General features: G+C 41.9%; 1 protein-coding gene across 2 annotated transcripts in view; it reads right to left on the reverse strand.

Annotated features, from left to right (window-relative positions):
- epha8 (eph receptor A8) overlaps window positions 1-27950 on the reverse strand; it is a 143783-nt gene that overhangs the window by 5322 nt on the left and 110511 nt on the right. The window contains exons 8-17 of one of the 2 annotated variants that reach the window (XM_028574942.1): window positions 25879-26301; window positions 23291-23415; window positions 21642-21804; window positions 17965-18061; window positions 12468-12535; window positions 12021-12146; window positions 10719-10904; window positions 9293-9354; window positions 7757-7966; window positions 563-712 (exon numbers count right to left, since the gene is read on the reverse strand). In XM_028574942.1, coding sequence (XP_028430743.1) covers window positions 563-712; window positions 7757-7966; window positions 9293-9354; window positions 10719-10904; window positions 12021-12146; window positions 12468-12535; window positions 17965-18061; window positions 21642-21804; window positions 23291-23415; window positions 25879-26301 — 1610 coding nt within the window. Of the gene's footprint in view, window positions 1-562; window positions 713-7756; window positions 7967-9292; window positions 9355-10718; window positions 10905-12020; window positions 12147-12467; window positions 12536-17928; window positions 18062-21641; window positions 21805-23290; window positions 23416-25878; window positions 26302-27950 lie in introns of both variants that reach the window. The other variant, XM_028574941.1, reaches the window with a different exon arrangement.

Here is a 27950-nt window from a genome sequence, read left to right on the forward strand (position 1 = left end):
GTTTGAGTAATTTTATATGAAAATAAAACTTCTTAAATTTGAATATTTTCTAGTTTCTTCTCTCCTCTGTGACAGTAAACTGAATATGTTTGAGTTGTGGACAAAACAAGACATTTGAGGACGTCATCTTTGGCTTTGGGAATCACTGATCAACATTTCTTACAATTTTTTGACATTTTATAGACCAAACAACTAATCTTTTAATTGATTAGTTGTCAACTTTCTAATTAATCAGCTAACTATTTTGATAATCGATTGTTTTTAGTCTTTTTATGAAAAAAAAGCCAAAAGATTCTCTGATTCCCACTTCTTAAATGTAAATATGTTCTAGTATCTTCTCTCCTCTGTGACAGTAAACTGAATATCTTTGAGTTGTGGACAAGACATTTGAGGACGTCATCTTGGCTTTTGGGAAACACTGATCCACATTTTTTACCATTTTGTGACATTCTGTCGACCAAACAACTAATTGATTAATCAAGAAAATAATCAACAGATTAATCGACAATGTAAATTATCGTTAGCTGCCGGCCTAGTTAGTTGGTTAACAAATAGTTCTTACATCTCTGTTGGTGAGGTTCCAGTATGGTCGCTCTCCATAGGACGTCACCTCCCACATGACCACTCCGTAGCTCCACACGTCACTGGACGAGGAGAACTTCCTGTAGGCAATAGCCTCTGGGGCTGTCCAGCGAATAGGAATTTTCCCGCCCTGTCAGGAGCATAATGACGTTTTACAACCTGATCTCACGGCCCCTTAACTCAAAATCTGTCGTGGGTGGGCTTACATTTCCATGACACGCGGGACAAAAACGGGACAGTTGGGTTTAGGTAAAGAAGAATGGGACAGTTGGGTTTAGGTAAAGAAGAATGGGACAGTTGGGTTTAGGTAAAGAAGAATGGGACAGTTGGGTTTAGGTAAAGAAGAATGGGACAGTTGGGTTTAGATGAAGAAGAACGAGACAGTTGGGTTTAGGTAAAGAAGAATGGGACAGTTGGGTTTAGGTAAAGAAGAATGGGACAGTTGGGTTTAGATGAAGAAGAACGAGACAGTTGGGTTTAGGTAAAGAAGAATGGAACAGTTGGGTTTAGGTAAAGAAGAACGGGACAGTTGGGTTTAGGTAAAGAAGAACAGGACAGTTGGGTTTAGGTAAAGAAGAACGGGACAGTTGGGTTTAGGAAACGTGACACGCGGGATACAATCCCCGGTCTCCTGAGTGAAAGTCCTGTGTTGTTAAAAAATAATGTACCCTACAAAAAAGTCTTTGCATCTAAAGCCAGCTAAATGTTATTCCTCGGTGCCATAAAGCTCCATTGTTTTTAAAAACACATCATTAAGCCATACAGGTTGACACCTTATTTTAACTCAATCGCTCAAACACTGTCATTATTACTCACACAAGCAACAAATGTGTATTAATCCACCTTTGAAAATAGTCCCCAACAAATGCATTATTTTTTGTTTTTGAAAAGTTTGCTTAAAACTATAGTGCCCTAGCCTAGAAATCTAGACGCACCCTAGCGGCAGCAAATGTAATTTGCAGCCAGGGTCAGTCTAGCAACTCTCCGTTGGCTTGCGAGCTGTAAAAAACAAATTCTGGTCAGGCCAATCACATCGTGAATAGAGTTGGTGGGCGGGGCTTAACATAATGATGGCAGAGTTGTGACGGTTGCGCGTGAATTCCCCGCTACTTGAAAACAAAGAAGATGTCCGCTGCTGCTGGAGAACAGCGTTCTTTGGAATTGGCTTTGACTCTGGAAGACTTGGAGTTCAGCTTTTCTTTTCTTCATTCTAAAAAAGGAAGATGTGTTCGGAATTTAAAGTGCAATCTATCAACTAGCGTTGTTCTGGTTGGTTGTAGAGCTATCCTATTTCGTGCAGAGGGAATTTGAAAGAAAACTGTTTATCCCGCCCTTCGGATTGAGCCCTGCCAATGGTGAGTTCCCAGACCCAACATCTGGATGTGGGGCTGGCTTGTCAGGTTAATAATGCCCAGCTGTTTTAGAAATTTTTTTTTTTTTTTTTAAGTGAAATGATATATTTGTTTTTAAAGATTTATGTCTTTAGTAGGAATGAAGGGGATTGGTGCATTGTTGTTCTTATTTTATCCTGGGATTTGTTTACAATAAGAAAAATATAATCGTTTTAAGGCCTTATACTTTAAATCCAATTGGGGATGGTAAAAAAAGACATGCATAACCCATCCTTCAGCCTCCAACAATCAACAGGGAGGTAGACCCCAACAACTGTTCAAATATGGCTGTGAGTGGTCAAAAAACACATTTGAATTCATATATCAATCGGTTAAACAGTAAATCATTAACATCCCTAGTCCTGACCAAGCCTCCGTATGTTGACGAGTTGTGAGTGAGAATGTGTTCTAATGTGAACTGTATTAATCTTCAGCCATAATCATCCAATAATCAGTGTTGTGCCTGAACGCCTTCAGTGAACATTAGTTCATGAACTCGCTCATATTTTGGGCGAACGTGAACTGAACGTACCGTATTACTGCCTGATGAACCTTACTTTGAACTCCTTCATTCTGGTATCTGTGAACGGCACGCTCTCTCAGTTTAACTTCTTCCAATAGGGAGCCAGATTTCTAGAGAGCCTTCCAGGCCAAAACCCGGCTAAAACACACCGTAAACGGGCCTTTATATGTAGCAGATAAAATACCCAATCTGGCAACACCAGACACCAGTGTCTCACAAAAGCAGCATGGAGGCGACGAAGCAGCATGGAGGCTTCGTATGATCATTTAAACTAGTTTTATGACGAGGTCGCTGAGGATGGAAAAATTTCTGTGTAAACTTTGCCCGCCGGCTTTAAAAAAATAAATCTGCACTTCAGTCCCATCCACAGCAAACCTGAAACGGCAAGTTGAACTGATTGGATATGAAGATGAAATCTGACGCATAGTTTCAGTGTTAAAACTGATAAAATAATTGCTGTCTGTGGTTCTTTGTGGGCTGTGGCTGAAAAATAATAGCTCGCAGCTACATATGGAAAAAAAGAACTATGAACTAGTTCATTTTTGGAACTGTGAACTTAGTTTAAAATGTTGAAGTATGACCACGGATATCGGGTCGAGGCTGAGGAATAGCAACAGTCTACAAGAATGACTATAAATGTAAACAGCTATCGCTTGAATCCGTGCACACAAGCTTTGAACTCAGCTGGGCTGCTCTCACAAAGTGCCGTGTGCAGTGGTCTATCGGCCTCCCAAATATAATAAGGATTTTATAAATGACTTTGCCGATTTTTGGCTGAAATCATGCCTAAATATGACCGTGTCCTTATTTTTGGGGATTTTAATATCCATGTGTGTTGTCCTGATAAGCCAAAGGCAAAATACTTCTTATATCTTATTGACTCTTTTAACCTTGTGCAATATGTGTCTGAACACGGGCACACACTTGATCTTGTCCTATCCTTTGGTTTGCCTGTTATTAACTTAGAGATCTGCGATGCAGTATTCTCTGACCACATGCCTGTATTATTTGAGTCTGTAATTGCTTTTAATACATTTAAACCTCGCGCTGCTGCTAGGCGCTGTCGGATAATTAACCCTTCCACTGCTGCTCAGTTTCAGTCAGAATAGTGCCATACCAGACTCTATTTGTGATGATCCAGAAGAGCTCAGCTTATGGCTTAACTCCACTTCTCAATTGGTTATAGACAGGGTAGCTCCATTGAAGACTAGGCAGCCTCAAGCAAAAGCGGAGCCCTGGCTAAATGACACAGTTCACACAAGCTGAGCGCTAATGGAAGAAGGACAAACTGCATGTGTCGTTTCAAATAGTACGAGATTGCTGGCGTCATTATCGGACAATTTTAAAAGAAGCTAAAAGGAAATATATGTCTGATATTATTCTGTCTAACTCTAACAACCCTCGTATGTTGTTCAAAACTATTGATTCTGTTCTTAACGTACAGCAAATTGCCTGTGCTGACACCTCTCATGCTGTGTGAACAATTTCTTCATTTTTTTACTGAGAAGGTCACTTCTATTAGGGCAAAAATGACACCTTCTACTTATGATTATTCCATTTCTGTTGTCTGTTCTGCTGTCTTTGGGAAGTTTGAACCTGTTACTCAGTTTGCACTACAGCAGATTGTTGGCCACATGAAGCCTTCAGGTTCTCCAAGTGACATTGTCCGTCCTCGACTTTTTAAGGATGTTTTCCCTACTATATGTCCATCTGTTCTTGCAGTTGTCAATAGTAGCCTTTCCTCAGACGTGGTCCCTGGAAATTTTAAACATGCAGTAGTCCAACCTTTAATTAAAAAACCTGGACTCGACCCTGCAGATCTAGCCAATTTCAGGCCTATATCAAAACTACCTTTCATATCTAAAATACTGGAAAAGCTGGTTTACAGTCAACTAATGGCCTTTTTGGAAGAACACAACATTCTTGAAGTCTTCCAATCTGGTTTTAAAACTCTGCACAGCACAGAAACTGCTCTTTTAAGAGTATTTAATGATATATTTCTCGCTACTGACTCTGGTGACTGTGTTGTTTTGGTGCTTCTTGATCTAACTGCTGCATTTGACACGGTGGACCATGAAATCCTGATCTCACGTTTGGATCAGTGGGTGGGAATCAAGGGTGTAGCTCTCAGCTGGTTCAGGTCCTATTTGGAAGGTCACACTTTCTGTGTCAGCTGTGGTGACTCTGTGTCCTCCTCTGCTCCTCTCTCATGTGGGGTCCCACAGGGCTCTGTTTTAGGCCCTCTTCTTTTCTCACTCTATCTGCTCCCGCTTGGTTCAATACTTAGGAAGCATGGCATTCTATTCCACTGCTATGCTGACGACTAAATCTATGTGCCACTTAAAAAGAGCAACTCTCTAAGACCACTGCTCGAATGCCTGGATGACATAAAGGCCTGGATGGCTTCTAACTTTTTAAGTTTTAATGAAACTAAAACGGAAGTGATGGTTTTTGGTGTCCACAATGGGACCCCTTCTGTCAATCTGGGTCCCTTGGCTCAATATGTCAAGCCAACCCTTACCAATTTAGGGATTAAAATTGACTCGGATATTAAGATAGACAAACAGATTGGGGCGGGGGTTAAAGCAGGCTTTTTCCAATTACGGCAGTTAGCCAAAATAAAGCCAATTCTTACTGGACAGCACTTTGAGACAGTAATACATGCCTTTGTGACCACTCGGTTGGATTACTGTAACGCCCTATATGTAGGCATCAGTGCCGCTTCAGTTGCTCGTCTTCAGATGGTACAAAACGCTGCGGCGCATCTCTTAACGGGAGCATGTAAATATGAGCACGTTATCCCCGTTTTAGCCTCACTCCACTGGCTCCCCGTATATTTTAAGATCCAATTTAAAATTAATTTACTTGTATTTAAATCCTTAAATGATCTAGCCCCATCATACTTGTCCGACTTGCTTCACCCCTACACTCCGACCCGCTCACTCAGGTCAGCTGATCAACTGCGCCTGAGTGTTCCTAAAACAAAGCGGAAACTTAAAGGGGATCGTGCTTTTGCTGTGGCAGCTCCAAAAAAAGTAAAGTGAGCTACCTCTGCCTATTAGACAGGCTTCTTCACTGTCTACTTTTAAATCTCTTCTTAAAACCCACCTTTTTTCCTTGGCCTTTCCCAGCAGAGGCTGACATTTTTGTGCAATTATTTTGACTGTGATACTGTTTTATGTTTTGAATGTAGATGTTGTAAATGTTTTAAATTATTTAAAACATTTTCTGTACAGCACCTTGTGCAACGTTGGCTGCTTTTAAAGTGCTTTATAAATAAATTTGATTGATTGATGAACTATGAACTGAACTAGTTCATTTTAAAATTTGTGAACTGAACTTTGAACTAGTTCATGTAGAAAGTGAACTTTCCCAACACTGCCAATAATTACATGGTATTGTCTATAATATCATCAATAACAATCGTTTTCCCCTTCAAAATGTCTCTGAGTGATGCTGCACCTAATCACCTAGCTTTCTGTAATCTGATAGCTGGGCTATAATAGACTGTAACAGACAAATGTGTCAAACGCTGATTTCCATCTGTGTGCTGTGTGCTGATAGCATCAGACGCTGGAAGGAGCTTTTTTTTATTGAAGACTTAATAAATTTGTGCTCACCAGGCTTAATATTGGACTGCTCTCTACTGGAGCCCTAACAAAGATGATTTTACTTTGCTCTCGCTTTCACTTTCATGGGACTTTGATTGTGTTTGAATTGCTTTTGTACAGTCGTATTTGTCTCCAACATTTGTGTTGCTGCTACTTTTTTGGCTAGATTTCAGTGGAACTGCCGTCGTATAAGAATGATAAATAATATATAGCTTAGATAATAAAAGAACATTTGTACTTGTAGCTTTAATTCACAAAATATAAAGCCATATATTTGATAAATGGAATGGCTATTATTAGCATGATTTTAAAAGGCTGAAGTTCATTAGTTGTTTTTTTTCAGTCCCATTACATTTAGTCTCGCATTGCCTCCGCAGCGCTGCGGAGGAGGGCTAGTCCACACAGCATTCTGGGATAGGAGAAAAACATGCTCTGGTTTATTGGCATTTCTTTAAACCAATCACAATCGTCATGGGCGGTGCTAAGCTCCGGGCGGAGCAACGGCGCCTCTGCAAAACAGCCTTCGGGAAGGAACTTGTTTTGGTGGAACATGTGTACGTTCAAAAGTTGTTTTAGTCGTGCAACAGAAAACTCCGATTGGACAGATAGTCTAGCTAGCTGTCTGGATTTACCCTGCAGAGATCTGAGGAGCAGTTAACCATAGTCCTCACAAATCCATTACATGTGATGTATGCCGTTCCCTGACACTGATAGTACGTTCCATTTACCTCGGAAGCCGGAGCTGGGAATGACGTCTCTGGCTCTATCCAGGTTAGCAATTGTTAGCAATACCAGTTGATAACAACACATTAGCCAGTTTTTTGTGCATACAAAGCATAACAAGCACGTCCACAGATAGAAGTTGGACAGGACTGTGTTTAAGACCAACATAAGTGCTAATAAACTGTATGTTAATATAGCTTTCACTGCTGTTGATGCACAGAGCAGCCATGTTGGATTTCTAGATCGTCTTGCTTGGGGTACTGTGAGGCTCTCCGACTTCCCAACTCGAAAATCTGACTTCACGGGGTGTGTTTCCGACTTAGAACTCGGAAATTCCGACTTCCGAGTACAAATTGAATGCACCATGATCATTTCTTGCACTGAACGGTTTAGGGCCAAAATACATTTCTGATGTGCTGCTACATTATGAACCACCCAGACCTCTCAGGTGGTCTGGGTCGGGTCTGCTTTCTGTCCCCAGAGTCAGAACTAAACATGGGGAAGCAGCGTTCACTTTTTATGCTCCACATAGGAACCAAGTCCCAGAAAACTGCAGGTCCGCTGAAAACTCTCAGTTCTTTTTAAATCAAGAATGAAGACTTTTCTTTTTGATGCTGCCTTTTTTAAAGTAAATGTTTACTTCTTGCACTGCACTGTAACTTTCATTCTTGTATTTCATACCTGTCTTATTCTATTTTAGCAGTTTTCATATTATCTTAAATGCATGTTTTCAATTGTTTTTAACTGCTCTTTAAGCACTTTGAATTGCCTTGTTGCTTAAATGTGTTATATAAATAAAGCTACCTTGCCTGGCCTTTGTTTAAAAAGTGTGCGTATGTGTGTGTGCATGGGTGCGTGCGTGCATGCATGTGTGTCTGAGTGTGTGTGTGTGCTGCATTAATGCTTGCCTCAATGTGAAAACTCACACTGGTGGTGTATGCGGCGTCGGGGTCGTCCTCCAGTACTCGGGACAGGCCAAAATCAGACACCTTACACACCAGGTTGCTGTTGACCAAGATGTTGCGGGCAGCCAGGTCTCGGTGGATGTAGCCCAGGTCAGACAGGTAGGTCATGCCGGCCGCAATGCCGCGCAGCAGCCCGACCAGCTGGATGATGGTGAACTGGCCGTCGTGTCTCTACAGGAAGGAGGGAAAGAGAAGAGAAAGATTGGGGAGGAGGAGGTAGGGGGAGAGAGTTTTAATGGCAGATCAAAAAAAAACAAAAAGAAATGTGATTGTATAGCATCAGAAAAGATGAGGAGAGTGATAGTAGTGGAGATTTTAATCAAGATAGAGAGGAGAGAAAAGATAAGAGAATAAAACATGACAGGGATTTGCTTTCAAGTAATAATCCTACAGTATTTTCATATAAGCAAATACTGGAGCTGTTTGACATTGTGGATGTGACACAATGATAAATCAACTTATATCTTGTTAAGGAAAACTTTCATATTTGCTGCTCTAAACCACTGGTGCCTTTCTCCTGGCTTCAATTCTCTGATAAAGAAGAAGTGATGTTGCTCGCCATCTTTGGAGGTTTTTACGTTTTGACATAAATCAATGAGTTACATTCTCCTAGATGTTTTGAGAACAGTTTCAAACCTCAAAGAGGCACATAAAACCTTCTGAAAATCCATTGGATTATCAAAACTAAATGCACTTAGCTTTCTAAAACTTGTTAAGAAGTTAACAACTTGGTGACTCATTCTTTTCCTCAGCAGTCATAGTAGCCTGGATGCCAGCCGAACTTAGCCACGCCCACAACATTTGAGGTCGGGAAGTCCGGTCTGGACTTGATTCGTTCTGGAGCAAACTATGCTCCAACCAGAGCTGTTCGGACCACTCAAATTGTCAGGGGGCGGGCTTTATACGGTGATGGACAGATGATCAACAGTAAGGTAATCAACCACGTCACCAAAGAGCGCTTGGGTTGAATTCCTTTACAACAAAGATCGTGTCTGTTTTAGAAGATATCGACAGCGCATTAATTTCAAAAGAGGAAGAGTATACACATGGTATGTATACACATTGCCACACCCGTACGCACAATACGGAAATTCTGCCTTTGCTCTGTCGAAGCCTGCCTTGGACTTGCAGCTTCTGTGACGTTTGTCTCCGCTGCTCTGATTGGTTGTAGGTTTATCTGTTGCTCTGATTGGTTGTAGGTTTATCTGTTGCTCTGATTGGTTGTAGGTCTATCCAAATGAGTGCAGAGGCATTTTCTTTCTGGTTCAGTTGATACCCCATAATCACAGCCCAATGGAGGAGCATCAGACTGTGATTCTGACTAGGATCTGAGTAGGACCACGTCAGGCTACAGTCATAGCTTTACAGAAGAAGAAAAGATCACCACTTACTCATTGACAGACAACAAGGAAAGTACTTACAAAACTAGACACAAACTCAAGCAAACCAGAACCTTTACTGCTTCGATACTTTTCAACAGAAAACTTCACTACCAACCCTGAGGAAGGAGTCCAGAGAGCCGTTCTCCATGTACTCTGTGATGATCATCGCCGGTTTGCCTGAGGGAACAAACAGAAAGCTTCAGGACTCTTCCTACTGTATGCTGAACTGCATATCTACAGGATATATACATAAATATACTTACATGCATGTTCAACACTGACTAACTGTATGTGTTGCCTGTGATGTCTAAAAGAATTCATCCTATTTAATATACTCAAGGAAGTCTTTTCCTCTAAACTCTTCCGTTTCACCTCAGAATAACTATGGGCTTACTCCAACAAATATGTGAATGAATAAGCCAAAAGAAGAACTCTGAAGTTCTAACCATTTGACTTCTGCGGCGACTCACTGCTAGACTGCTTAAAACTAGGCTGGGTACTTATTTTTTTATAGGCTTCCCTGCTTGACTGTCACTGTATCTGCTGTGTTATAGATAGCTAAGAACCATTTAGATTCACTTTCTGATTTACTTCCTCCCACTGAACAAAAGTGAAGACAAAATATCCCGAATACGGGCGCCACTATTTTGTAATTTTGGAGCCAAGGTCTGCACAGTAGTAGTCCTGCATTGCCAGACCTTCCTCCACAGCGCTGCGGAGGAGGGTCTGGCTAATTCACACAGCATTCCTGGATTGGAGAAAAACGTGCTCTGGTTTATTAGTATTTCTTTAAACCAATCACAATCGTCTGGGGCGGTGCTAAGCCCCGCACGGATCTCTGTTTTGGTGGAACATGTGTACGTTCAAAAGTAGTTTTAGTCGTGCAACAGAAAACTCAGATTGGACAGATAGTCTAGCTAGCTGTCTGGATTTACCCTGCAGAGATCTGAGGAGCAGTTAACCATAGTCCTCACAAATCCACCGAAGGTTAGAACAGTAACACAAAGACTACGGAGCAATCCCAGAAGTGGAACGTCGTGGATATAGACTAGCACAGTAGTGATTGGGCGGTCGAGTCCACCTTCATGACATTTCACCCCGTTTTTATAGCATCAAATAACTGATAAAAAACAAACTGATCAGAAAAATGATCACTTGAACAAACATCAGTGTGATCAGATCTCCCTAAAATGACCGAAACCATCTTTTGGAAAAAATGATTTGACGTGTACTTTGACTTTTAGTTTGGCTCATGTCCCATCCGCTAACATGGGGGGGGGGGGGGATGTTTGTATGCAGATGTTTTGGCTTCACTTATACAGTCTACGCATCAACCCGCGGCAAAAAGTTGTTTGCAAGTTGTTCTATAGCCAACATGACATTATGAATCTTCTCAAGCTTATATATGTAACTTAGAAATGTACTTTTACTGTTAATTAACATGCTCATTAACAACCAGATCTTCTGTCATAAATATTAGTATACGGTCATTAATCCTGAAACCAACTTCACACTAATATGTAGTTTTAGCAGTCGCGTACTCTGGGTTACCACTCCCTCCAGGCGGATGACATTGGGGTGGTCGAACTGGGCCATGATGGACGCCTCAGCCAGGAAGTCCCTCTTCTGTTTCTCTGTGTAGCCTGCCTTCAGGGTCTTCAGGGCCACTGGGATGTCTCTTTTACCCGGGAGTCTCATACGTCCATAACACACCTCCCCAAACTCCCCTTAACACACACAAGAATGATCCCAATTCAGCACAAAATACATCCAATCTTTAATTCTTTATCATTGTATTCAACATGCAATGTGCCCGCCATCTCAGGGTATGCTCCAGAAAAGTCGTTTAACCCTGTGGCAAGTGACGAAGGCCCTTTTTGGGCCAGTCACAGACTGATCGCAGCATTAATGTGGAGCCCAGTAGTTTTTGTGATAACAGAATCATGGATGGAATCCCAATTTTGAGAATTTAAAAACGCTATAAGACAGATTCCATAGGGCCCTACATTAAGTCGGTGCTAAAAGATAACTGGAGATGTGATAAAAGTTTCAAACAGATCAAGCTGTAACTGTAAGCGCTAACTTTAAAAAACAAATTCTTAAAATACATAAAAACATCATTCAATCATTGCAATACACTGGGGGAAGCCCTACACCTCTTAAGCAATAACTGTAAATGTTAGATAAGGGAAACTAATCCATTTATGGGCTTTCTGTCTTCATATACTGTATGTGCAGAAATGGAAGTAAGTTAAACATCCATCCGCCTCTTTCTCATTAACAGGCCTTTCACACCTCCCCCGGACCACGGTCTGGACCAAACAGACTAAATTTGGTACAACCAAAAGGCTCAATGGTGTTTTAAGCCCCCAACGTCGACTTCAAGGCAGCGCTGGAAGTTGTCTTGGTCATGACAAGTTGACATTATTACATTATTACAAATGTTACAATGTAATAAAAACTTGAACCTTGGTTCTGACTTTTTGGTGTGAAAAGGCCTTTTAAGTCTTATCTGTAGCTCGGAAGAACTTACAGTGTGATTGCTGTTATTTGTCTTCCTCAATTCTAAACTTTATATTTCTCTTTATGTCTGCAGGAGTCATATCTGGCACAGGTTTATTGTGGAGCTGACACAGTGTTAGTATTCCCTGGCTGTCTCAGGAGCTTTGATTGACAGTCCCACGCAACGCTCTGATTCCACTCTGCCATCCTCCTCTCTGCTGCACACCACGGCCTTTACACCGGCCAATGATTTTAAGTTAGCCCCGCCAATGATTCTCACTCTGTTTGTGTGTGTGTGTGTGTGTGTGTGAGTGTGTGTGTGTGTGTGTCTATGGATTTACCTGAACCAATGATTTTCTCTATTTTGATCCTGGAAGCTTCAATTTCTCGGGCAAACTCGTGGACCGCCTGGCAGGGGTCCTCGTATGTGTGCGGGTCGATATAGAACCTTGCGTCGGGGAATGACACTAAGATAAACAACATTAGCATTTAGTCACATCTCGGAGAATGAGAGGCACATCACATCTGAGCCCTCCTGTCACATGGTGTGTGGAGGGAAAACTTGATGAAAGAGAAGAAATGACTCACAGAAGGAAGACGAGAGAGAGCGAGAGAGAGGGAGGGAGACAGCATGCAGGAAATAAGGCCTGTGTGTGTGTGCATGCTCCTGTAATCAATCAGTGCATGATGAAAATTGTTTGTTGTTGCTCGAAGGATGAACTTTATTACGTGAAAATGCAAACCAATCAATACATTTTGGTTATAATTGAGGAATGGGCCAAACATACCGTGACCATTCTGATAATGCATCTTCTCCTCATCAGAGTCCTGGAAGGCTTTGCTGTAACCACAGTGTCTATAAAAGCACACACACACACACACACACACACACACACAGGCATCCAAACACGCACACATGCACACGCAAACATACAGTGGGATGAATACAGGACAATAGTGAAACATGTGTACTATCAAACTCTAACCACAGCTCGTAATTAATGAATCAATAATTGTTCATAATGAATTATTAATTTCAACAGAGCTCACTTAGTGACACAGAGGTATTTATCAGGAACAAGTCAACCTTTTCTCCGTTAATTAGGTATTCCACTGGCACCAAGGTGAAACCAATCCTTCAAATATATATTTTGATCACGAGGTCCCCTTTTCTATTAACAGACCTGTTTCGGTCGGTATATGCTTCTGTGTTTTTGAGTTAAATGATTAATATCGTCGCAGTTGGGGAGAAACCTTGTACCTCCATATTTCCTCTGTGGGTATGACAAATATTTAAACAGGGACAAGGCGATTTCATCGGACTTTGTCTGAGGTAAATAGCTCAATAAATAGTATTCAAATGTGCCTTTTTTTTCATTTATTTATTTTTACCTGATAGCAGGGATATTCATGTTAAAAAGGGACAATAAACGCATCTGAGGAAGGCATTTAGGAGAGACAGGCCAGAAGGATTTAATGCCTCGTTCACACCCATAAGCAGGGTTGGGAAAGTGACTTTGAAAGTGAAGCCACAAACTCTTCAGTGGAAGTAGTCAGGCTACATAAATACCACCTTTGTTCTGAAGTAGTGCTAAGCTACAAGACAACAACTCACACCAAAACAATCTAGACTGATAAATAGCACTACAGGTAGGAGGTAAAAATATGTATTTTTGTTTCGGGGGTGAACTCTTCCTTTCAACTGATTGGATTTCACTGTGTGTGGCAGTAACCATTGTTTTCATCTCTTTACTAATATTGAACCTTGTTGGGGACCAAGAGTCTGGTTAAACCTGATTTTAACCAAAAGGCCTCAGATTAAACTGACCTCTGGATACAGGACACACATGTGCTCAGAGACAAAGGAATCTTGGCCTGCATGTAAACCCCAAAGCCGGGGTAATTCACACCTCTATGCGAAAGTGCCAGCCAGAAGGGAAACACCTCACAACTGGCAGGAAGTCAAAGAACTACAAGATTGTAGTCTTCACCCTTTCAAGAGTTTCGAGTCTTCCTATTGGTTCAGCGGGACCATAAACACAGCAGGGGTCTTAACCTATAAAAAGCCTGATCCTAGGAAAATCCTCGTCTTCCATTTGCAATTCCGTTGCTGAGGGGAGCGCACAAGCGCTTGTGTATGGAGCTAAATCAGGGCCAAATGTTTTGTTCATTTGAAAAAAATATATATAGTTGAAAAAATAAAGCTTGAAATTGACAATTTAAGTTTTGGTCAAAACTTGGAAAAAATAAAACCATGTATTCAAACTTAAAATAAGTGTACCAATTTTTCTTTCAGTTTGAATAAAATATAGATTAAATTCTGGAATTATTTTGAATAAATTATAAATTTTCATTTTTCACTTTAATATTTGTTTTCAGTTCCACATTTCATGTTTTCAGATTCAAAACTTATTTTTTTTGGTACCATTTGTTGTCCAAAACATTTTTTTAAATGGAACTTTGTCACTGGCATCAGTTTAAGTAAAAATCACATGTATATAGTGGATAGAAAGCATTCAGTCATAGTTCTCACAGTAACACCATTTCCTGAAGTCAACATGACAGAGGAGTCTTCTGCCTTCTTTGATAGGCTGTCACTCATAATGCCACGCCCCTCTGAGTTGAAGCCACGCCCCCCACGCCAAATCAGGGCCAAAAGTCTCAAACCGAAAAAAAAAATATCTGAAAGTGAAAAACAGATCTGAAACGAAAAAAAAAGATTTGAAGCCGTAAAAAAAAGATTTGAAGCCGTAAAAAAAATAACTTGAATCTGAAAACATGAAATGTGGAACTGAAAACAAATATAAAAGTGAAATTTATAATTTATTCAAAATAATTCCAGAATTGAATCTATATTTTATTCAAACTGAAAGAAAAATTGGTACACTTATTTTTAGTTCAAATACATGGTTTTATTTTTTCCAAGTTTTGACCAAAACTTAAATTTTCAATTTCAAGCTTTATTTTTTCAACTATATATATTTTTTTCGAATGAACAAAACATTTGGCCCCGATTTAGCTCCATACTTGTGCTGAACTTCCATTTTCTGGAGAAAGTGGATTTTATCCTTGAAAACGCACCAGTGTTTTCATATCTGCAGTGAGAAGGAAACAGCGTTTTTCTTCTCAAAGTTGACTAAACTTTCCCCTTCCAGACCTGAGTAGCTAAGGGGGGCGGGTCATTATCGATAACTAAGATCAGAGTGTTTTCCCTTCTTTACCCTGTCTCCTTTTACTAAATATACACACACACACACATACACCTACACGGACACAAGCTAGCTTGTAGCTCCTGAGCTAACGGTGCTAGCTTCACACATGGAGTCGGCATCACCTTGTACAGAGCTAACACATGACCTAGCATACTAGGCTAAGGGTGCGCGTTGCCTAGCAACCCCTTCGGCTTCTTCAGCCCCTCCCCATGCACGCAGCGCCACTACTGCCCTCTTGAGGCTAAATAGTTTTGTGCAGCTCACAGGAGTAGCCATTTTTGGAGTTGTTTTTGTGTTAGAACTACATTTCGACACCGCCCCTCCTTTTTCACTCACTCTCTCTCACACACACACTCACACACACACAGACACAGACGTGTCCATGCTGCTTTGTTTTTGCTTTGTTTTGGTTGTGATATTGTAAAAGATATATAAGTTTATTATTGAAGGATTATTGATTAGCTACTGATAATTGTGACGTTAATAAATCTTATTATACTTAATTAGCAGTTGCATGTGATTGTTTTGTGTACTTGTTGTAATAATTGCTGGTCGATCAGGTCCGTGCTTGGATTCACCCCTTCCTTTATTTCCTTTTTAAAGGATTACCACAGTATTGATAAAACATCTTTGATAATTTGCCAATGATCAAATCTGTACCCTACGAGAATCCTACAACCTTGATTAATAAAGTCATCTATCTATCTATCTATCTATCTATCTATCTATCTATCTATCTATCTATCTATCTATCTATCCATCCATCTATCTATCCTACCATCCATCCATCCATCCATCCACCCACCCACCCACCCAATCATCTATCTATCTATCTATCTATCTATCTATCTATCTATCTATCTATCTATCTATCTATCTATCTATCTACCCACCCACCCATCCATCCATCCATCTATCTCCACCATCAGCGAAGACTTTCTTTTTTATTCCTCTATCTTAATAACGCTGGATATACTGGACTTTGCAGTCATAACAACATGATTTTGCCTGGATAGCGTCTTTATATCCTCCAACATATTTTTGTTCCACTTCAAACAGAATGAAAAATGAAAAACTTAATATCCATTGAAGTGTGAATTAATTAAGTGCATTGAAATTAATTATTCGATGCAGTACTACAGAGATGTACGTTGAAGACATCAAAAGGGAGGAAGAGGGGGATGATGGGATAAATGGGAACGTTTGGCTTGCAAGTTACTGGACATAAATCAACATAATTAAAACTAAACTATGAGTCGGAAATTACTAGTTAGGAAATTAGCTACACAAAACAGTAAGAAGACGGAGGGGGGGGGGAGGTGAGAAGATGAGAGAAACTCCTCTCTACTCATCGTCCTTATTATTGATAGAAAAGCATGCAGGTTATTTGTGCGCTCCGACATTTTGAACATTTCAACATGACAAGACCAAAGGTGTTTTAGCGTCACATTAAATTGAGTTAAAATGTCACACAGTTTAAAATGAAATATAAAAAGACTCATTCTGGATGGAACAGTGAAGAAGGAGTGGGGGGTTGAAGAAATATCTGTGTATTAACAGTTGTATGACTGTATATTTTAACAGAAATTGTCCATAGAACGTGATTCACCAACCTGATCTCACAGAATGCCGTGAAATGAACTTGGCCCCTTAAGTTAAGGAAAAAGGTCGTGGGTGGGCTTATGTTTCCATGACACGCGGGAGAACAACGGGACAGTTGGGTTTAGGTAAAGAAGAACGGGACAGTTGGGTTTAGGTAAAGAACAACGGGACAGTTGGGTTTAGGTAAAGAAGAACGGGACAGTTGGGTTTAGGTAAAGAACAACGGGACAGTTGGGTTTAGGTAAAGAAGAACGGGACAGTTGGGTTTAGGTAAAGAACAACGGGACAGTTGGGTTTAGGTAAAGAAGAACAGGACAGTTGGGTTTAGGAAACGTGACACGCTGGATATGATCCCCGGTCTCCTGGGTGATTGTCCTGTGTTATTTGACCCATCCACCCCCCCAACCAACCTCCCTACACAGATTTTCGAGCCTCTTAATGCTACGTCATCTTCTCATTGACTTTACATTGGCGTTGTTTTCTGTGGTGTTACTCAAGAGCAGAGATGTTCAAATTGTTGACGCTGATGCATCATTTTGTATTAACATGCTTCGGTTTTGTTCTGATCTATTTAGAATTACATTGTGCTTGATGAATACACTGGATGGACGGTAGCTCAAGGATAGTACATAAATACATGATTTAATTAAGGAAATGATGGAATAGTAACTTGATTAATTGATTAATCTGCAAATGTTTTTGGGATTTTGACTGTTTTCTGTTTTAGGGTTGTACTGGTTGCTTGGGTTCTTTTTATTAATTAAAGATGTAAAGGTATGGACATTTCAAAAAGGGTGGGACCTGAAAAACATTTTGCTTCCTTCTACTATTTATTTGCTTATTCTTGCTTTTTCATTTTTCATAGTTAAATACCTTTGTGTCTTGTATTTTATGTTATTTGTTTCTTCTTTTGTGTGTTCTTCAAAATAAACTATTCAATATCATTATCAGTAGCTTCTCAAATAGGCTTAAATGAGATCCTTCCCTATTTTTTTTGGGAGAATAACCCTTCAATCAGATTGTGACTATTATACTTTTATTTTACAGTACTGCAGCACAGGCATAGTTTACAGTCAAATCAAAACTGGCCAGTGCAACCCCCCAAAAACCTATTATAATTTCCTTTACATAAATAAAGCCTTGTGCACCATAAAATGATGCAGAAAAGGCACAAATCGTTGCAGAAAAATTCACCAGAATGCAGGAAATTAAGTGTTTTATATGCTCAAAATAAAAAATAAAATCCTCAAAAGTGGAGATCTCCACCACTCCCCCTGACCAGTGTTGAACCCAAAGTTACACCCTTGACTTGCAGCCAATATTACATGTGGAAAAAGCAGGGGAGGAATACAGTGGACACGGGGGCTTTGATCACAGGCAACATTACACAGAGAGAGACACGGTATAGAGTAGTGTAAGAAAGTGTTCCACACACAGCAGCGATGGGTAGTGTGGTAAAGTGTAGCCTTGCCGTTTCCTGCAGATGATGATGGCCAGAAAGGTTACCAGGCCGGACACCATGGCCATGCAGATCCAGGTGATGGTCATGGTGTTGTAGCGCAGAGGAGCTGAAAACACACATACACACAGACACTGTGTTAGCTGAGGAAAACTTTACACACACACACACACACACACACACACACACACACACACAGACACTGTGTTAGCTGAGGAAGTTTACACTAACACACGCAGAGAGACACTGTGTAAGCTGAGGAAAAGTTTACACACACATACACACTCATACACACACACACACACACACTGTGTTAGCTGAGGAAATGTTTACAATAACACAGACACACACACAGACACACACACACACAGTGGCAAACACAGGCGGCAGGTAGACTGTTCTTGGTCAAACAAGATAAGCGAGAACTTGGAGCTTCATTAGAGAGCTCAGCGTTTTCTAATTACTTCCTGTTTGCATTCTGAAAATGTGTCTGCGGCATTAGAGGCAGGAAATATTCAGCTGATGCTGTCATCTATTTTGAAAGATTTGTGTGACGTTCTGTTGTGTTCTTTAACCCCCCAAAGTAGCACAAAACAAATCAAAAAAACAATATCCCACAATAGGAGATCGAATATCTAGCCAAGAACGAATATCCGTTTAGTCGATATTTGGATCCAGTCCTACAGCAAACCCTGCTGTTGTGTTTAAAGCAGCATTAAATCACCGTTTTTTTGGCCACTTGGGGAATGTAAAACAAGCTGTAAACACAACACTGAAATATAATCACTATATAAGTTATAAGTTATATGTGTTAGCAAACCATTACCTATTTGCACAATTAGCAGACATGTTTCGTTGTCTACCCTCATAGTGTTTTGTAACTTTCTCGGGTGTAGTGATGTTTCCTGTTTCCTGTACGGGACTCTCACACCGCCTAAAACACACTGACTAGTCTGATCTCCGGTTACATGATTGGCCACCGTAGGGACGTCGGGTTGCGTTTCTCCAAAAGTTGAAATGGTCTCAACTTTTCGCCTTGCCCCCTGCGGCCCCCACCACCTCAGCCTAAACTAACTACCCCCATTTAAAATAACTGGAAAGGCCTTCGTTATTGTCAGACTGCAGGTTACTTTTAAAGTGCTCATATTATGCTCACCTTCAGGTTCATAAATGTAATTTGAGGTTGTACCAGAATAGGTTTACATGGTTTAATTTTCAAAAAACACCATATTTTTGTTGTACTGCACATTGCTGCAGCTCCTCTTTTCACCCTGTGTTCAGGTCTCTGTTTTAGCTGCAGAGTGAGACATCTCAACTTCTGTAACATTTTTGTTTTTTTTGTCACACATGCTCAGTAGCTAGGTAAGGATTACATGAGCTAGCTAGCTGTTTCGCTAACTTCAGTCAGTACAAGGCAGGATTAGCCGGGAGACTTCTTCTAAACCAGGACGCACTTCCAATTTGCGTGGAATACCTGCAGAACAGGGACATGGAAGTAGTTCTATACAATTTATTTTGTAGATTAGGGTGAACTTGTGTGTGTTGTAGCAGTGTTTTGCCATTGAGAACGAGCTAGCATGCTAATGGTTAGCCCCCTAGGCCCCTCGTTTCGACTAGTGACGTAGAAAGCCGTGCAGATTTTGACCAGCTCACCAGGAGACTGAAGGCAGGACACATTCAGAAACCAGATCTCACTCAGAACACCAGGGATGGATTTTTTCAAAGTTTGTATGCGTGTGGAAGCACCAGAGACACAAAATAAAACACCCCATATCCCAGAAAAAGTGATATTTTCATAATATGGGCACTTTAAAGCTTAAGTGCGTAACTTTTTGATATTAATAAACATCCGTTACATTCAAGCCATTGCTAAATGAGTTGCTACAAAGCTAATTAAGACTACCAGCTCCACACAACTCTCTCTGGATTTCTCAGTAGTTTACAAAATGGTGTTGTCCGGCAACTTTTGTGCACAGAAAATCCTCCATGTCCTCCGTGGCTACTAGCAACTGCGTGGAGGAGGAGGGGTGGGGGGTGGTGCACGATCACAGAAGGCTTGCATCACGTGGATGCGCCAACAGTTTTGTTGTTATGACTTAGAATTCCTCATTGGGGCGACAGAAACTACGCACTATAGCTTTTAGTCTCATATAAGGTTGGGTCTAGTCTATATCCACGACATTCCACTTTCCGGATTGTTCAAGTGCCGCCAGAAATTACACCAGATGTCCCTCTTTTAGGCTGGATGTCCGTCCCCTTCCTCTTTCTTTGTGTTGTAATTTTAACCTCCGTGGATTTGTGAGGACTATGGTTAACTGCTCCTCAGATCTCTGCAGGGTAAATCCAGACAGCTAGCTAGACTATCTGTCCAATCTGAGTTTTCTGTTGCACGACTAAAACTACTTTTGAACGTCCACACGTTCCACCAAAACAAGTTCCTTCCCGAAGGCTGTTTTGCAGAGGCACCGTGGCTTCGTGCGGCGCTTAGCGCCACCCACGACAATTGTGATTGGTTTAAAGAAATGCCAGTAAACCAGAGCACGTTTTTCTCCCATCCCGGAATGCTTTGTGGACCAGCCAGACCCTCCTCCACATCAGTGTGGAGGAAGGTCTGGCAAAGCGAGACTTGGTTGGATACAACTCAACTACCAGGAACAGACACATCACAAAAGGCTAGTCAGTCTGCTTTTCATGAACTTTAGGATTTATTGATTACTCGGCATGTAGGGGAGTGGGATGTGTGCAGTTTTCTCGTTTTCAGAGTCCGAAAAAGAATCAGTATCAAGAGGAGGAGAGTCGGGGTCCAGTGAGCAGCAGAATGAAGGGAGACTATTAGTCAGTGAAATAGCACTGGGACTCCAACCAGGCAGGAGGTTCAGCTTTGCAGACCTGGAGCCTGCTCTGCACGTCATCTGCCAAATCCCTTGTTAGGAAAGAAAAATGTTCTAATAAAAGTTTTTTTTTTTTAGCAATCCCTGACTTTCAGTGTTGTACTAGCCTCAGGTGGACAGACTCAGGACGACTTCTAGCCCACCTGAGCACTGTGTACAGATGTTTGTAGCTGGGATAGGCTGCTGTTTTGCTGACAGGGGTGACCCTCTAACAAAGCGCTGTCAGTGGAACAGAGGGATGGACTCAGGCGTTTATCAGCCTCAGTGACACGTTAGCCCTGGACCACGCTGTGCAGTCTGGCCTGGCTTTGAGAAGCTTTCTGTGCCGAGTCTTTTAACACAACAAACTGTTTTCTTACTGGACTTTTTCCACTGTATCAAACAACATACAGCTACTAAAGGCTCCCTGTGGCTTGGGGGCAGGCAGCAGGTTTTAAGCAACAACTTAGTGAGACACTGTTTCTCTGTTTCTTACAGCCCAGAGGCCTGTACTACGAAGCAAAAGTTGGTGTTGCCGAGGTAACTTCAGGTTCAACACAGGGTTTTGTGTATCACGAAGGTGCATCACTTGTTACCGGGTTACATTGCCGTGGAAAATTACGCTGAACACCTAACCTGCTCGGGAGCATTATGGTTATGTTGGAGATTAGAGATCAACCGGTGTAAAAGCCCCGCCTACTGACCAATCAATACTCAATTGATAACAGCGTCACACTTCTTAGAAGATCTGGTGGAGTTCGGTGCGCGGAGAGACAGAGAGAGACAGAGACAGAGAGAGACAGAGAGACACACACAGACCTGCTTTCCCAGTCTGGATCTCCACATTCTGGCTGAAGCGTCCGCAGCCTGCTGACGTTCTGGCTCGGACCTGGAAGATGTACTTGGTGCCTGGCTTCAGCCCTGACACTCGGGCGCTGGTGTTTCTAGACTTCAGAGTGGAGTAACTCTGCGCTTCATTATCCTGTAACAGAAACCGCCACATTCAAAGATTAAGTTTTTAAGGAAATTGGCATGTTAGTCCGCCTATGAGCTCAATTGTTTCCCCATGAAAACATAGGCTGAGCTGCTCCATATTAACACGTTACAGATAGATTATTCTAAAACATGTAATTGTGCAAGAAAAAGGCAGATCATGCTGGATCCTATCCTGCATGCCGTTACTTTAATGAATACAACCTTGTCTGCCAGTCAAATGTAATTGGCCGGTAATTACCTCAGGCATCTTTGATCAGCCAGAATAATGAGAGGCCCTTTTTGAGAAGTGTTTTGCTTATTTTCATATTTCCCTTCAGATAATTCATTTATGATGCCCCATTTGTTCAAATGTTAATTCTAAATGTTATTACGCCTATCTGATATGCCAAGTCTATTTTTTTTAAATACACATATTCATTAAAAATGGGGATGCAATTGTTGTTTTGAAGGATCATATTCACTCTTTGGATGTCTCGATGACAATGAAGTTCATCATCATCATCACTGCTATCCTCACCTGCTGTTTCATCTGCTTGCTGCAGCATCCTTGCAAACTTACTTCAGAGATGCTTAATAAGTGTGGAGGTAAAATGAGTTCAACAATAATAAGAGGAGCAAAGTGCAGCCAAACAGCACAATAAGTGAATCATTCATGTTTTCCTTGGAAAGGATAAGAGCCTAATTATGAAAAAGTGCGAGGTGCAGAAAATAAGAGCTTTTTTTGTCTTCATTATCATCCTCAGTAAAAGCACACCCACTCGCTGTGACACATAGTTCACAGTCGTATAGAAACCTTAAGAAAGCACATTGCTGACTTGTCCACTTGAAATCCCCCGCAGGCGTCTCGCCCCCCTGAGCGAGGCCAGATTAAGACACCAGTGCGAGAGACGAGCTAATCCTTCATCCCTCCCCACACCATCCTGCTTGTTTGGCTATGAGACTGTCTGTTTTCAGGCTGCTCCCTCTGCAATTAGCTGATTCCTATCATCACACACACACACACACACACTGCATGTACACTCACACACTCACAGCAATTAGCTCGTTGCGAGGCTTGTGCAGCCGCCAGCCGCTTGCTGTCACTGTCACTTTCGTTAAGTTGGAATCCACACCGTCTCATCCTCCTTGTTCCTCTCCCTCTTTCGACCCCCATTTCCTTTCAATTAGCTGAGCTGCCAGCAGGATCTTTTTCTTGGATTAAGTTATCGAGAGTCCGTCTAACCACTCCTCTGCATTCACAATACCTTGGCTCAGTTTAGCCCTCTGAAGACAATGAGCTCATGTTCTCCAGGTATAGCAGAGACAGCCACTTCTTTACCTCTCATAAACTGCCTGAGTAGGCTCATGTTAGCTATCTATGGAAACTTAGCAGGATATGCTGACACAGCCCTAAAACAAATGACTACACTATTGGTGTTTGGTGTTTTTTTTAAAGTGCTTGAGTGGTACAGATGTGGCAGTTAGTAGAGCACCTTCTCGTAGTATTTGATGTCGTACTCCAGGATTACTCCGTTGGGCTGGCCGGGTTCATGCCACAGCAGAGTCACGCTGTTCTGACTGGTATTCTCCTGGTGGATCCCTAACACTTCCGAGGGGGCTGCACAAGAAACAGGAGAGATTACCGCTTTGTCAGCTCAAGATGTGACCATCACATACTGTATAATAAAATAATGAGATTACCCTGCAGTTAACTTCTGTTTACACAGGAACGGCAGCATTTCATGAAATACATTCAGGCAGATCATTCAGACAGATCATGTGGGATCAGTCCCAACTAGTCTTCAAAAATAAATAATTCAATGCATTGTCATGAACGGGTTTGTATGATATTGTATGAAAAGCTATGCACAACAATTCGTACGATATCCTATGAAATTACACCGACCGCCAGCTGGGCATGTGACGTCTGGTCACATGACAGTTAGGTATAGGTTCTTTACAGTTAAGTTTAGCTGACAAAAGGGGACTATGAGGCAGGTTTTGATTTTTCACCTATGGTTTACTTTGGGAACCCTATGTGACCAAACCACGGCGCAATTAACGCCACTCTGAGGTCACAGATGGGGCTAACCGATAGTCTGTATCACGACTTTCCACTTTGCTCTGGTGCCACAGGAAATTTCGCCGGATTTCCCTCGTTTCAGAAGAATGTCCATTACCTTCCTCTTTCTTTGTGTTGGCGTTCTAACCTCCCGTGGATTTGAGGACTATGGTTAACTGCTCCTCAGAGCTCTGCAGGGTAAATCCAGACAGCTAGCTAGACTATCTGTCCAATCTGAGTTTTCTGTTGCACGACTAAAACTATTTTTGAATGTACACATGTTCCACCAAAACAAGTTCCTTCCTGAGGCTATTTTGCAGCGGCACCGTGGCTCCGTCCAGTGCGTCCGGCGCTTAGCGCTGCCCAAGACGATTGTGACATTTTTATTCTTTGGCGTATGATTTGAAGTGTTTTGTTTGTATGATCTTCATTGTGTCTATATTTTTATTGTCTTCCTTTGTTGTTTATAACCTAACTTTGTACAGCACTTTGTTCAGCCTAGGTTGGTTTTAAATGTGCTTTATAAATAAACTGACTTGACTTATAGAGTGTATGGAGCGCAGAAGAAGTGTCAGAGTTGGACTTAAGAAATGTTTGCTGACAGTGGCAGCTATTCCAACTAGTCCTTATGGAAACAAAGTGCGTGTGCCACAACCTGTTTTTCATTATCAGCACAAAATGTCGTTGAGACAGCACATTTCTTCCAAAGATTGTTATTTTGGCACTTTTGCTAAATTTGACAGTAAGAGAGAGACAGCAAGAGAATAAGAGAAAGACATGAGATGAAGGGCCAAGGCTGGACTCAAACGCAAAATGATGTAGCTGCAACTGAGCCACAGAGGGCTAAGTTTATTTTTATTTTGTTTATTTTTTTAAATATTGTTTTTGTGCCATTTCTCTTCTTTTGGATAATTGACAGTGAGTCAACCCAGGACGACACAGTTAAATAGTATGAACTTGAGCCATCTGAGCCATCCTGGATTCCCAGCAGAGTGAACACTTATTTTACTACAACCTGTGTCCTGTCTTAAGACTTTAAGCATTTCTCCTCAACAGGAACCAAGCACCCGTAACCTAGAGTTCCCATAACCTGAACTTTTAAGAACCTGTAAGGCTTTCACTGCGTGAAAAGTGGGATTTTCGTTCATTTTTTTGGTGCTAGGTCCCGTACGGTCACGGTCTTGTTCTGTGGCCAGAGGCCTTCGGACTTTTAGTTGTAAATTTAACTTTATTTAAGACTGTGTAACAGTATTGCTTTTGTGTCTGGAGGATTTGGTGTTTTGGGGTTCCTATTCCTTGTTTCGTTCATTGATTTTTGAGTTGTCTGTGCTTGTGTGTTCATTATGTGTCCTTGTAGCCCTGCCCTGATGTCTTCCCTTGTACACCTGTTTGGTGTCCACCCTCCACAGCCTGCCTTTGTATAAGCAGTCCTCGTTGTCTTGATCCTGGGTTTTGTTAGTTTCCTGTTTTATTTTGAAGTGCCATTTCCCGTGTGCCATGTCTTGTTTGACTTCCTGCCTTGTGTGTTTTCCCGCCTTTGTGATTGTCTGCCCCGCCCTGATGTCTTCCAGCTGTTCATCGGCCCTGTTGTCACCCGTCTCTCGTTACAACCCTCATTAACTTGTGTATTTAGTCTTTGTGCTCCCTTTGTCTAGTGTCACATCGTCGTCTCTCTTAGTGTGCTGAATCCTACCTGTTTCCAGCGATTCGTTTCTCCATGTTTTAAGTGTTTGGATTTCAGTTCTCTGCCTGTTGTCGGACATAGAGCTGTACGTTTATTTCATTAATTAAATCATTTGCACTCCATCTGCTGCCTGCTCCTCTGTGTTCTGCACTTGGGTCCAAACCTGCCTTACTGATTGTGACACATACATCCTGTACATTATCATTCAAAAGCAGAACTGGGGACAGTGGATACACATCAAGTTACGGGTTAAGTTCCATAACAGCCTGTACAGTAAATGCCCTGCACCAAAGCCTTCGTAATGACAAACTGTACATGGTTGTTTCGAACCCTACCTGCCTGGTTCGTTGTGATGTTGACCAAGGCGTACGGTGACGGCTCGTTGCTCAGGTGTGTCACTGCGTTCATGGCCAGGAGACGGAATGAGTAGTTGGTGTGAGCCACCAGGTTGAGCACAGTCACCCACGGCTCCGTCAACCCAGTCTGGCGTGGAACGAATCGAACTGCCGCGTTGCCCAGACGCTCCACCATGCCTCCGACCCCGAGACTCGCCCCTCCTCCGCCCGCCTTCCCTCCGCCGGGGCCTCCCGGGGAGGATGAGCAGTCCTCACAGGGCCCTCCTTCCCCTGAGCATTTCTGACACAGCACGCTGTACTTCAGGTCGCTGCGACCGCCAGTATCCAGAGGGCGATCCCACTCCAAATTCACAGACGTCCCGTTGACCGAGGAGATGACGTTTACTGGAGCAGATGGAGGGCCTGGAGAAAAGAGAGATGGAGTTCATTCTCAGGTTTGGATTTGTCCACTGAGGCACCGAAGAAGTGGATCTTACGCAGGTTATGGAAACATTCATTGTCCAGGAGAATATGCAGTAGGCCGACATGGCATCATGACTTTGCGTAAACATACACGCCACTTTCCTGAAGCCAAATGCCAAAGGCGTGTTATCTGTACGCATTTTCAGCTATCCACGTGTATATCTACGCTGTATACAGCGGATGTAAACATACCCACCACGTTGCGTGTTATTGCGAGAACGTGACATACTATTGCGAGAACAACGTCACGCGAGTGTAAAAAAAAAGTGGGTTGGGTATAAGAGAAAAACACAGGGAAAGGCTTTGGTAACACAAAAAAGCGACAAAAACACGAAAAAACCCCGACAAAAACACGCTTAGGAAACCAATAAAAAAAAGGGTTGGGTTTAGGAATGAAACATTGGGGAAGGCTTAAAAAAAAAAAAAACTGAAAATGCCCACATGTGGGACACGAACCTGGCTCTCCCAGATGGAAGTCCTGTGTTTTACCCATCCACCCCCCCAACCAAACTCCTTACGCGGACCAACGTCCCTTTATACTACTCGCTATGGCAGAAATTCACTCGTAATGTAGGTCAATGATGAATTGCGTTGATAAACACACTAAAAAGTGATTATGCGTCTAGATAACACGCCAAAATGGCGTACGAATTGGCGTGTCATACATACGCCACTTCATGAGATCAGTCTTAGTAGGCTGTGAAGAGGGGAGCAAATCATCCAAAGTGACTGCTTAGGGGTACATGGTGGTCGAAACCTAACAGTGCCGAGTATTTCTGCGTCTGTTCTTAATCACTGGCACTTTGAGGAACAACTTTTAGTTTGTTTTGTATGCAAATACACAACCCCAGTCTCACAGCAGTTCGTGAAATGGTCACATTTTATGACCATCTATTGATTTGTGTACACGGACACGTTTATGTCATTTTTATCGTGCTGTTGAGCACGAATTTTAAACTAATGTATTTCACTATGTATTTCTTTTTTGTGATCACAGCACGACCACGGTAGCGAGTAGTATGAAAAGCCAAAAATCCGCGCAGGGAGGTTGGTCTTCACCCAGGAAACATACTTGGTTACATACTGTACACTAAATACTTAACTATATGAAATATAACGAAACAACAAATAGCTCCAACAATCACTGTGTTTAAAAGGCAATTGGATTTTTGAGGCAGAGAAATGTTCGGCACATTGTAGGTGTGTGCAATAATAATAATACATTTTATTTAAAGGCACTTTTCTCATTTAAAAACAGCAAAAATAAAGAATACAACATCAACAACAACAACAGAAATAGGTAGAGTAAATGACACCAAGTGGAATAGGCAGTTTTAAACAGATGTGTTTTGAGTTGCAATTTCAAAATGGGGGAGTGAATCGATGTTTCTGAGTTGGGGTGTTAATGAATGCCAGAGACGGGGAGCAGAGCGGCTGAATGCTCTGCTCCCCGTGGTGGTGAGACGGGAAGAGGAGACAGACAGGTGTATGGACTGGAGGAAGAGGATCTGAGGGAGTGGGAGGGAGTGGGATGCTGGAGGAGATAAGACAAATATGGGGGGGGCGAGGTTGTGGAGGACTTTGAACTG

The sequence above is a fragment of the Perca flavescens genome, chromosome 4, assembly GCF_004354835.1.
Source record: "Perca flavescens isolate YP-PL-M2 chromosome 4, PFLA_1.0, whole genome shotgun sequence".
Classification (NCBI taxonomy): domain Eukaryota; kingdom Metazoa; phylum Chordata; class Actinopteri; order Perciformes; family Percidae; genus Perca; species Perca flavescens.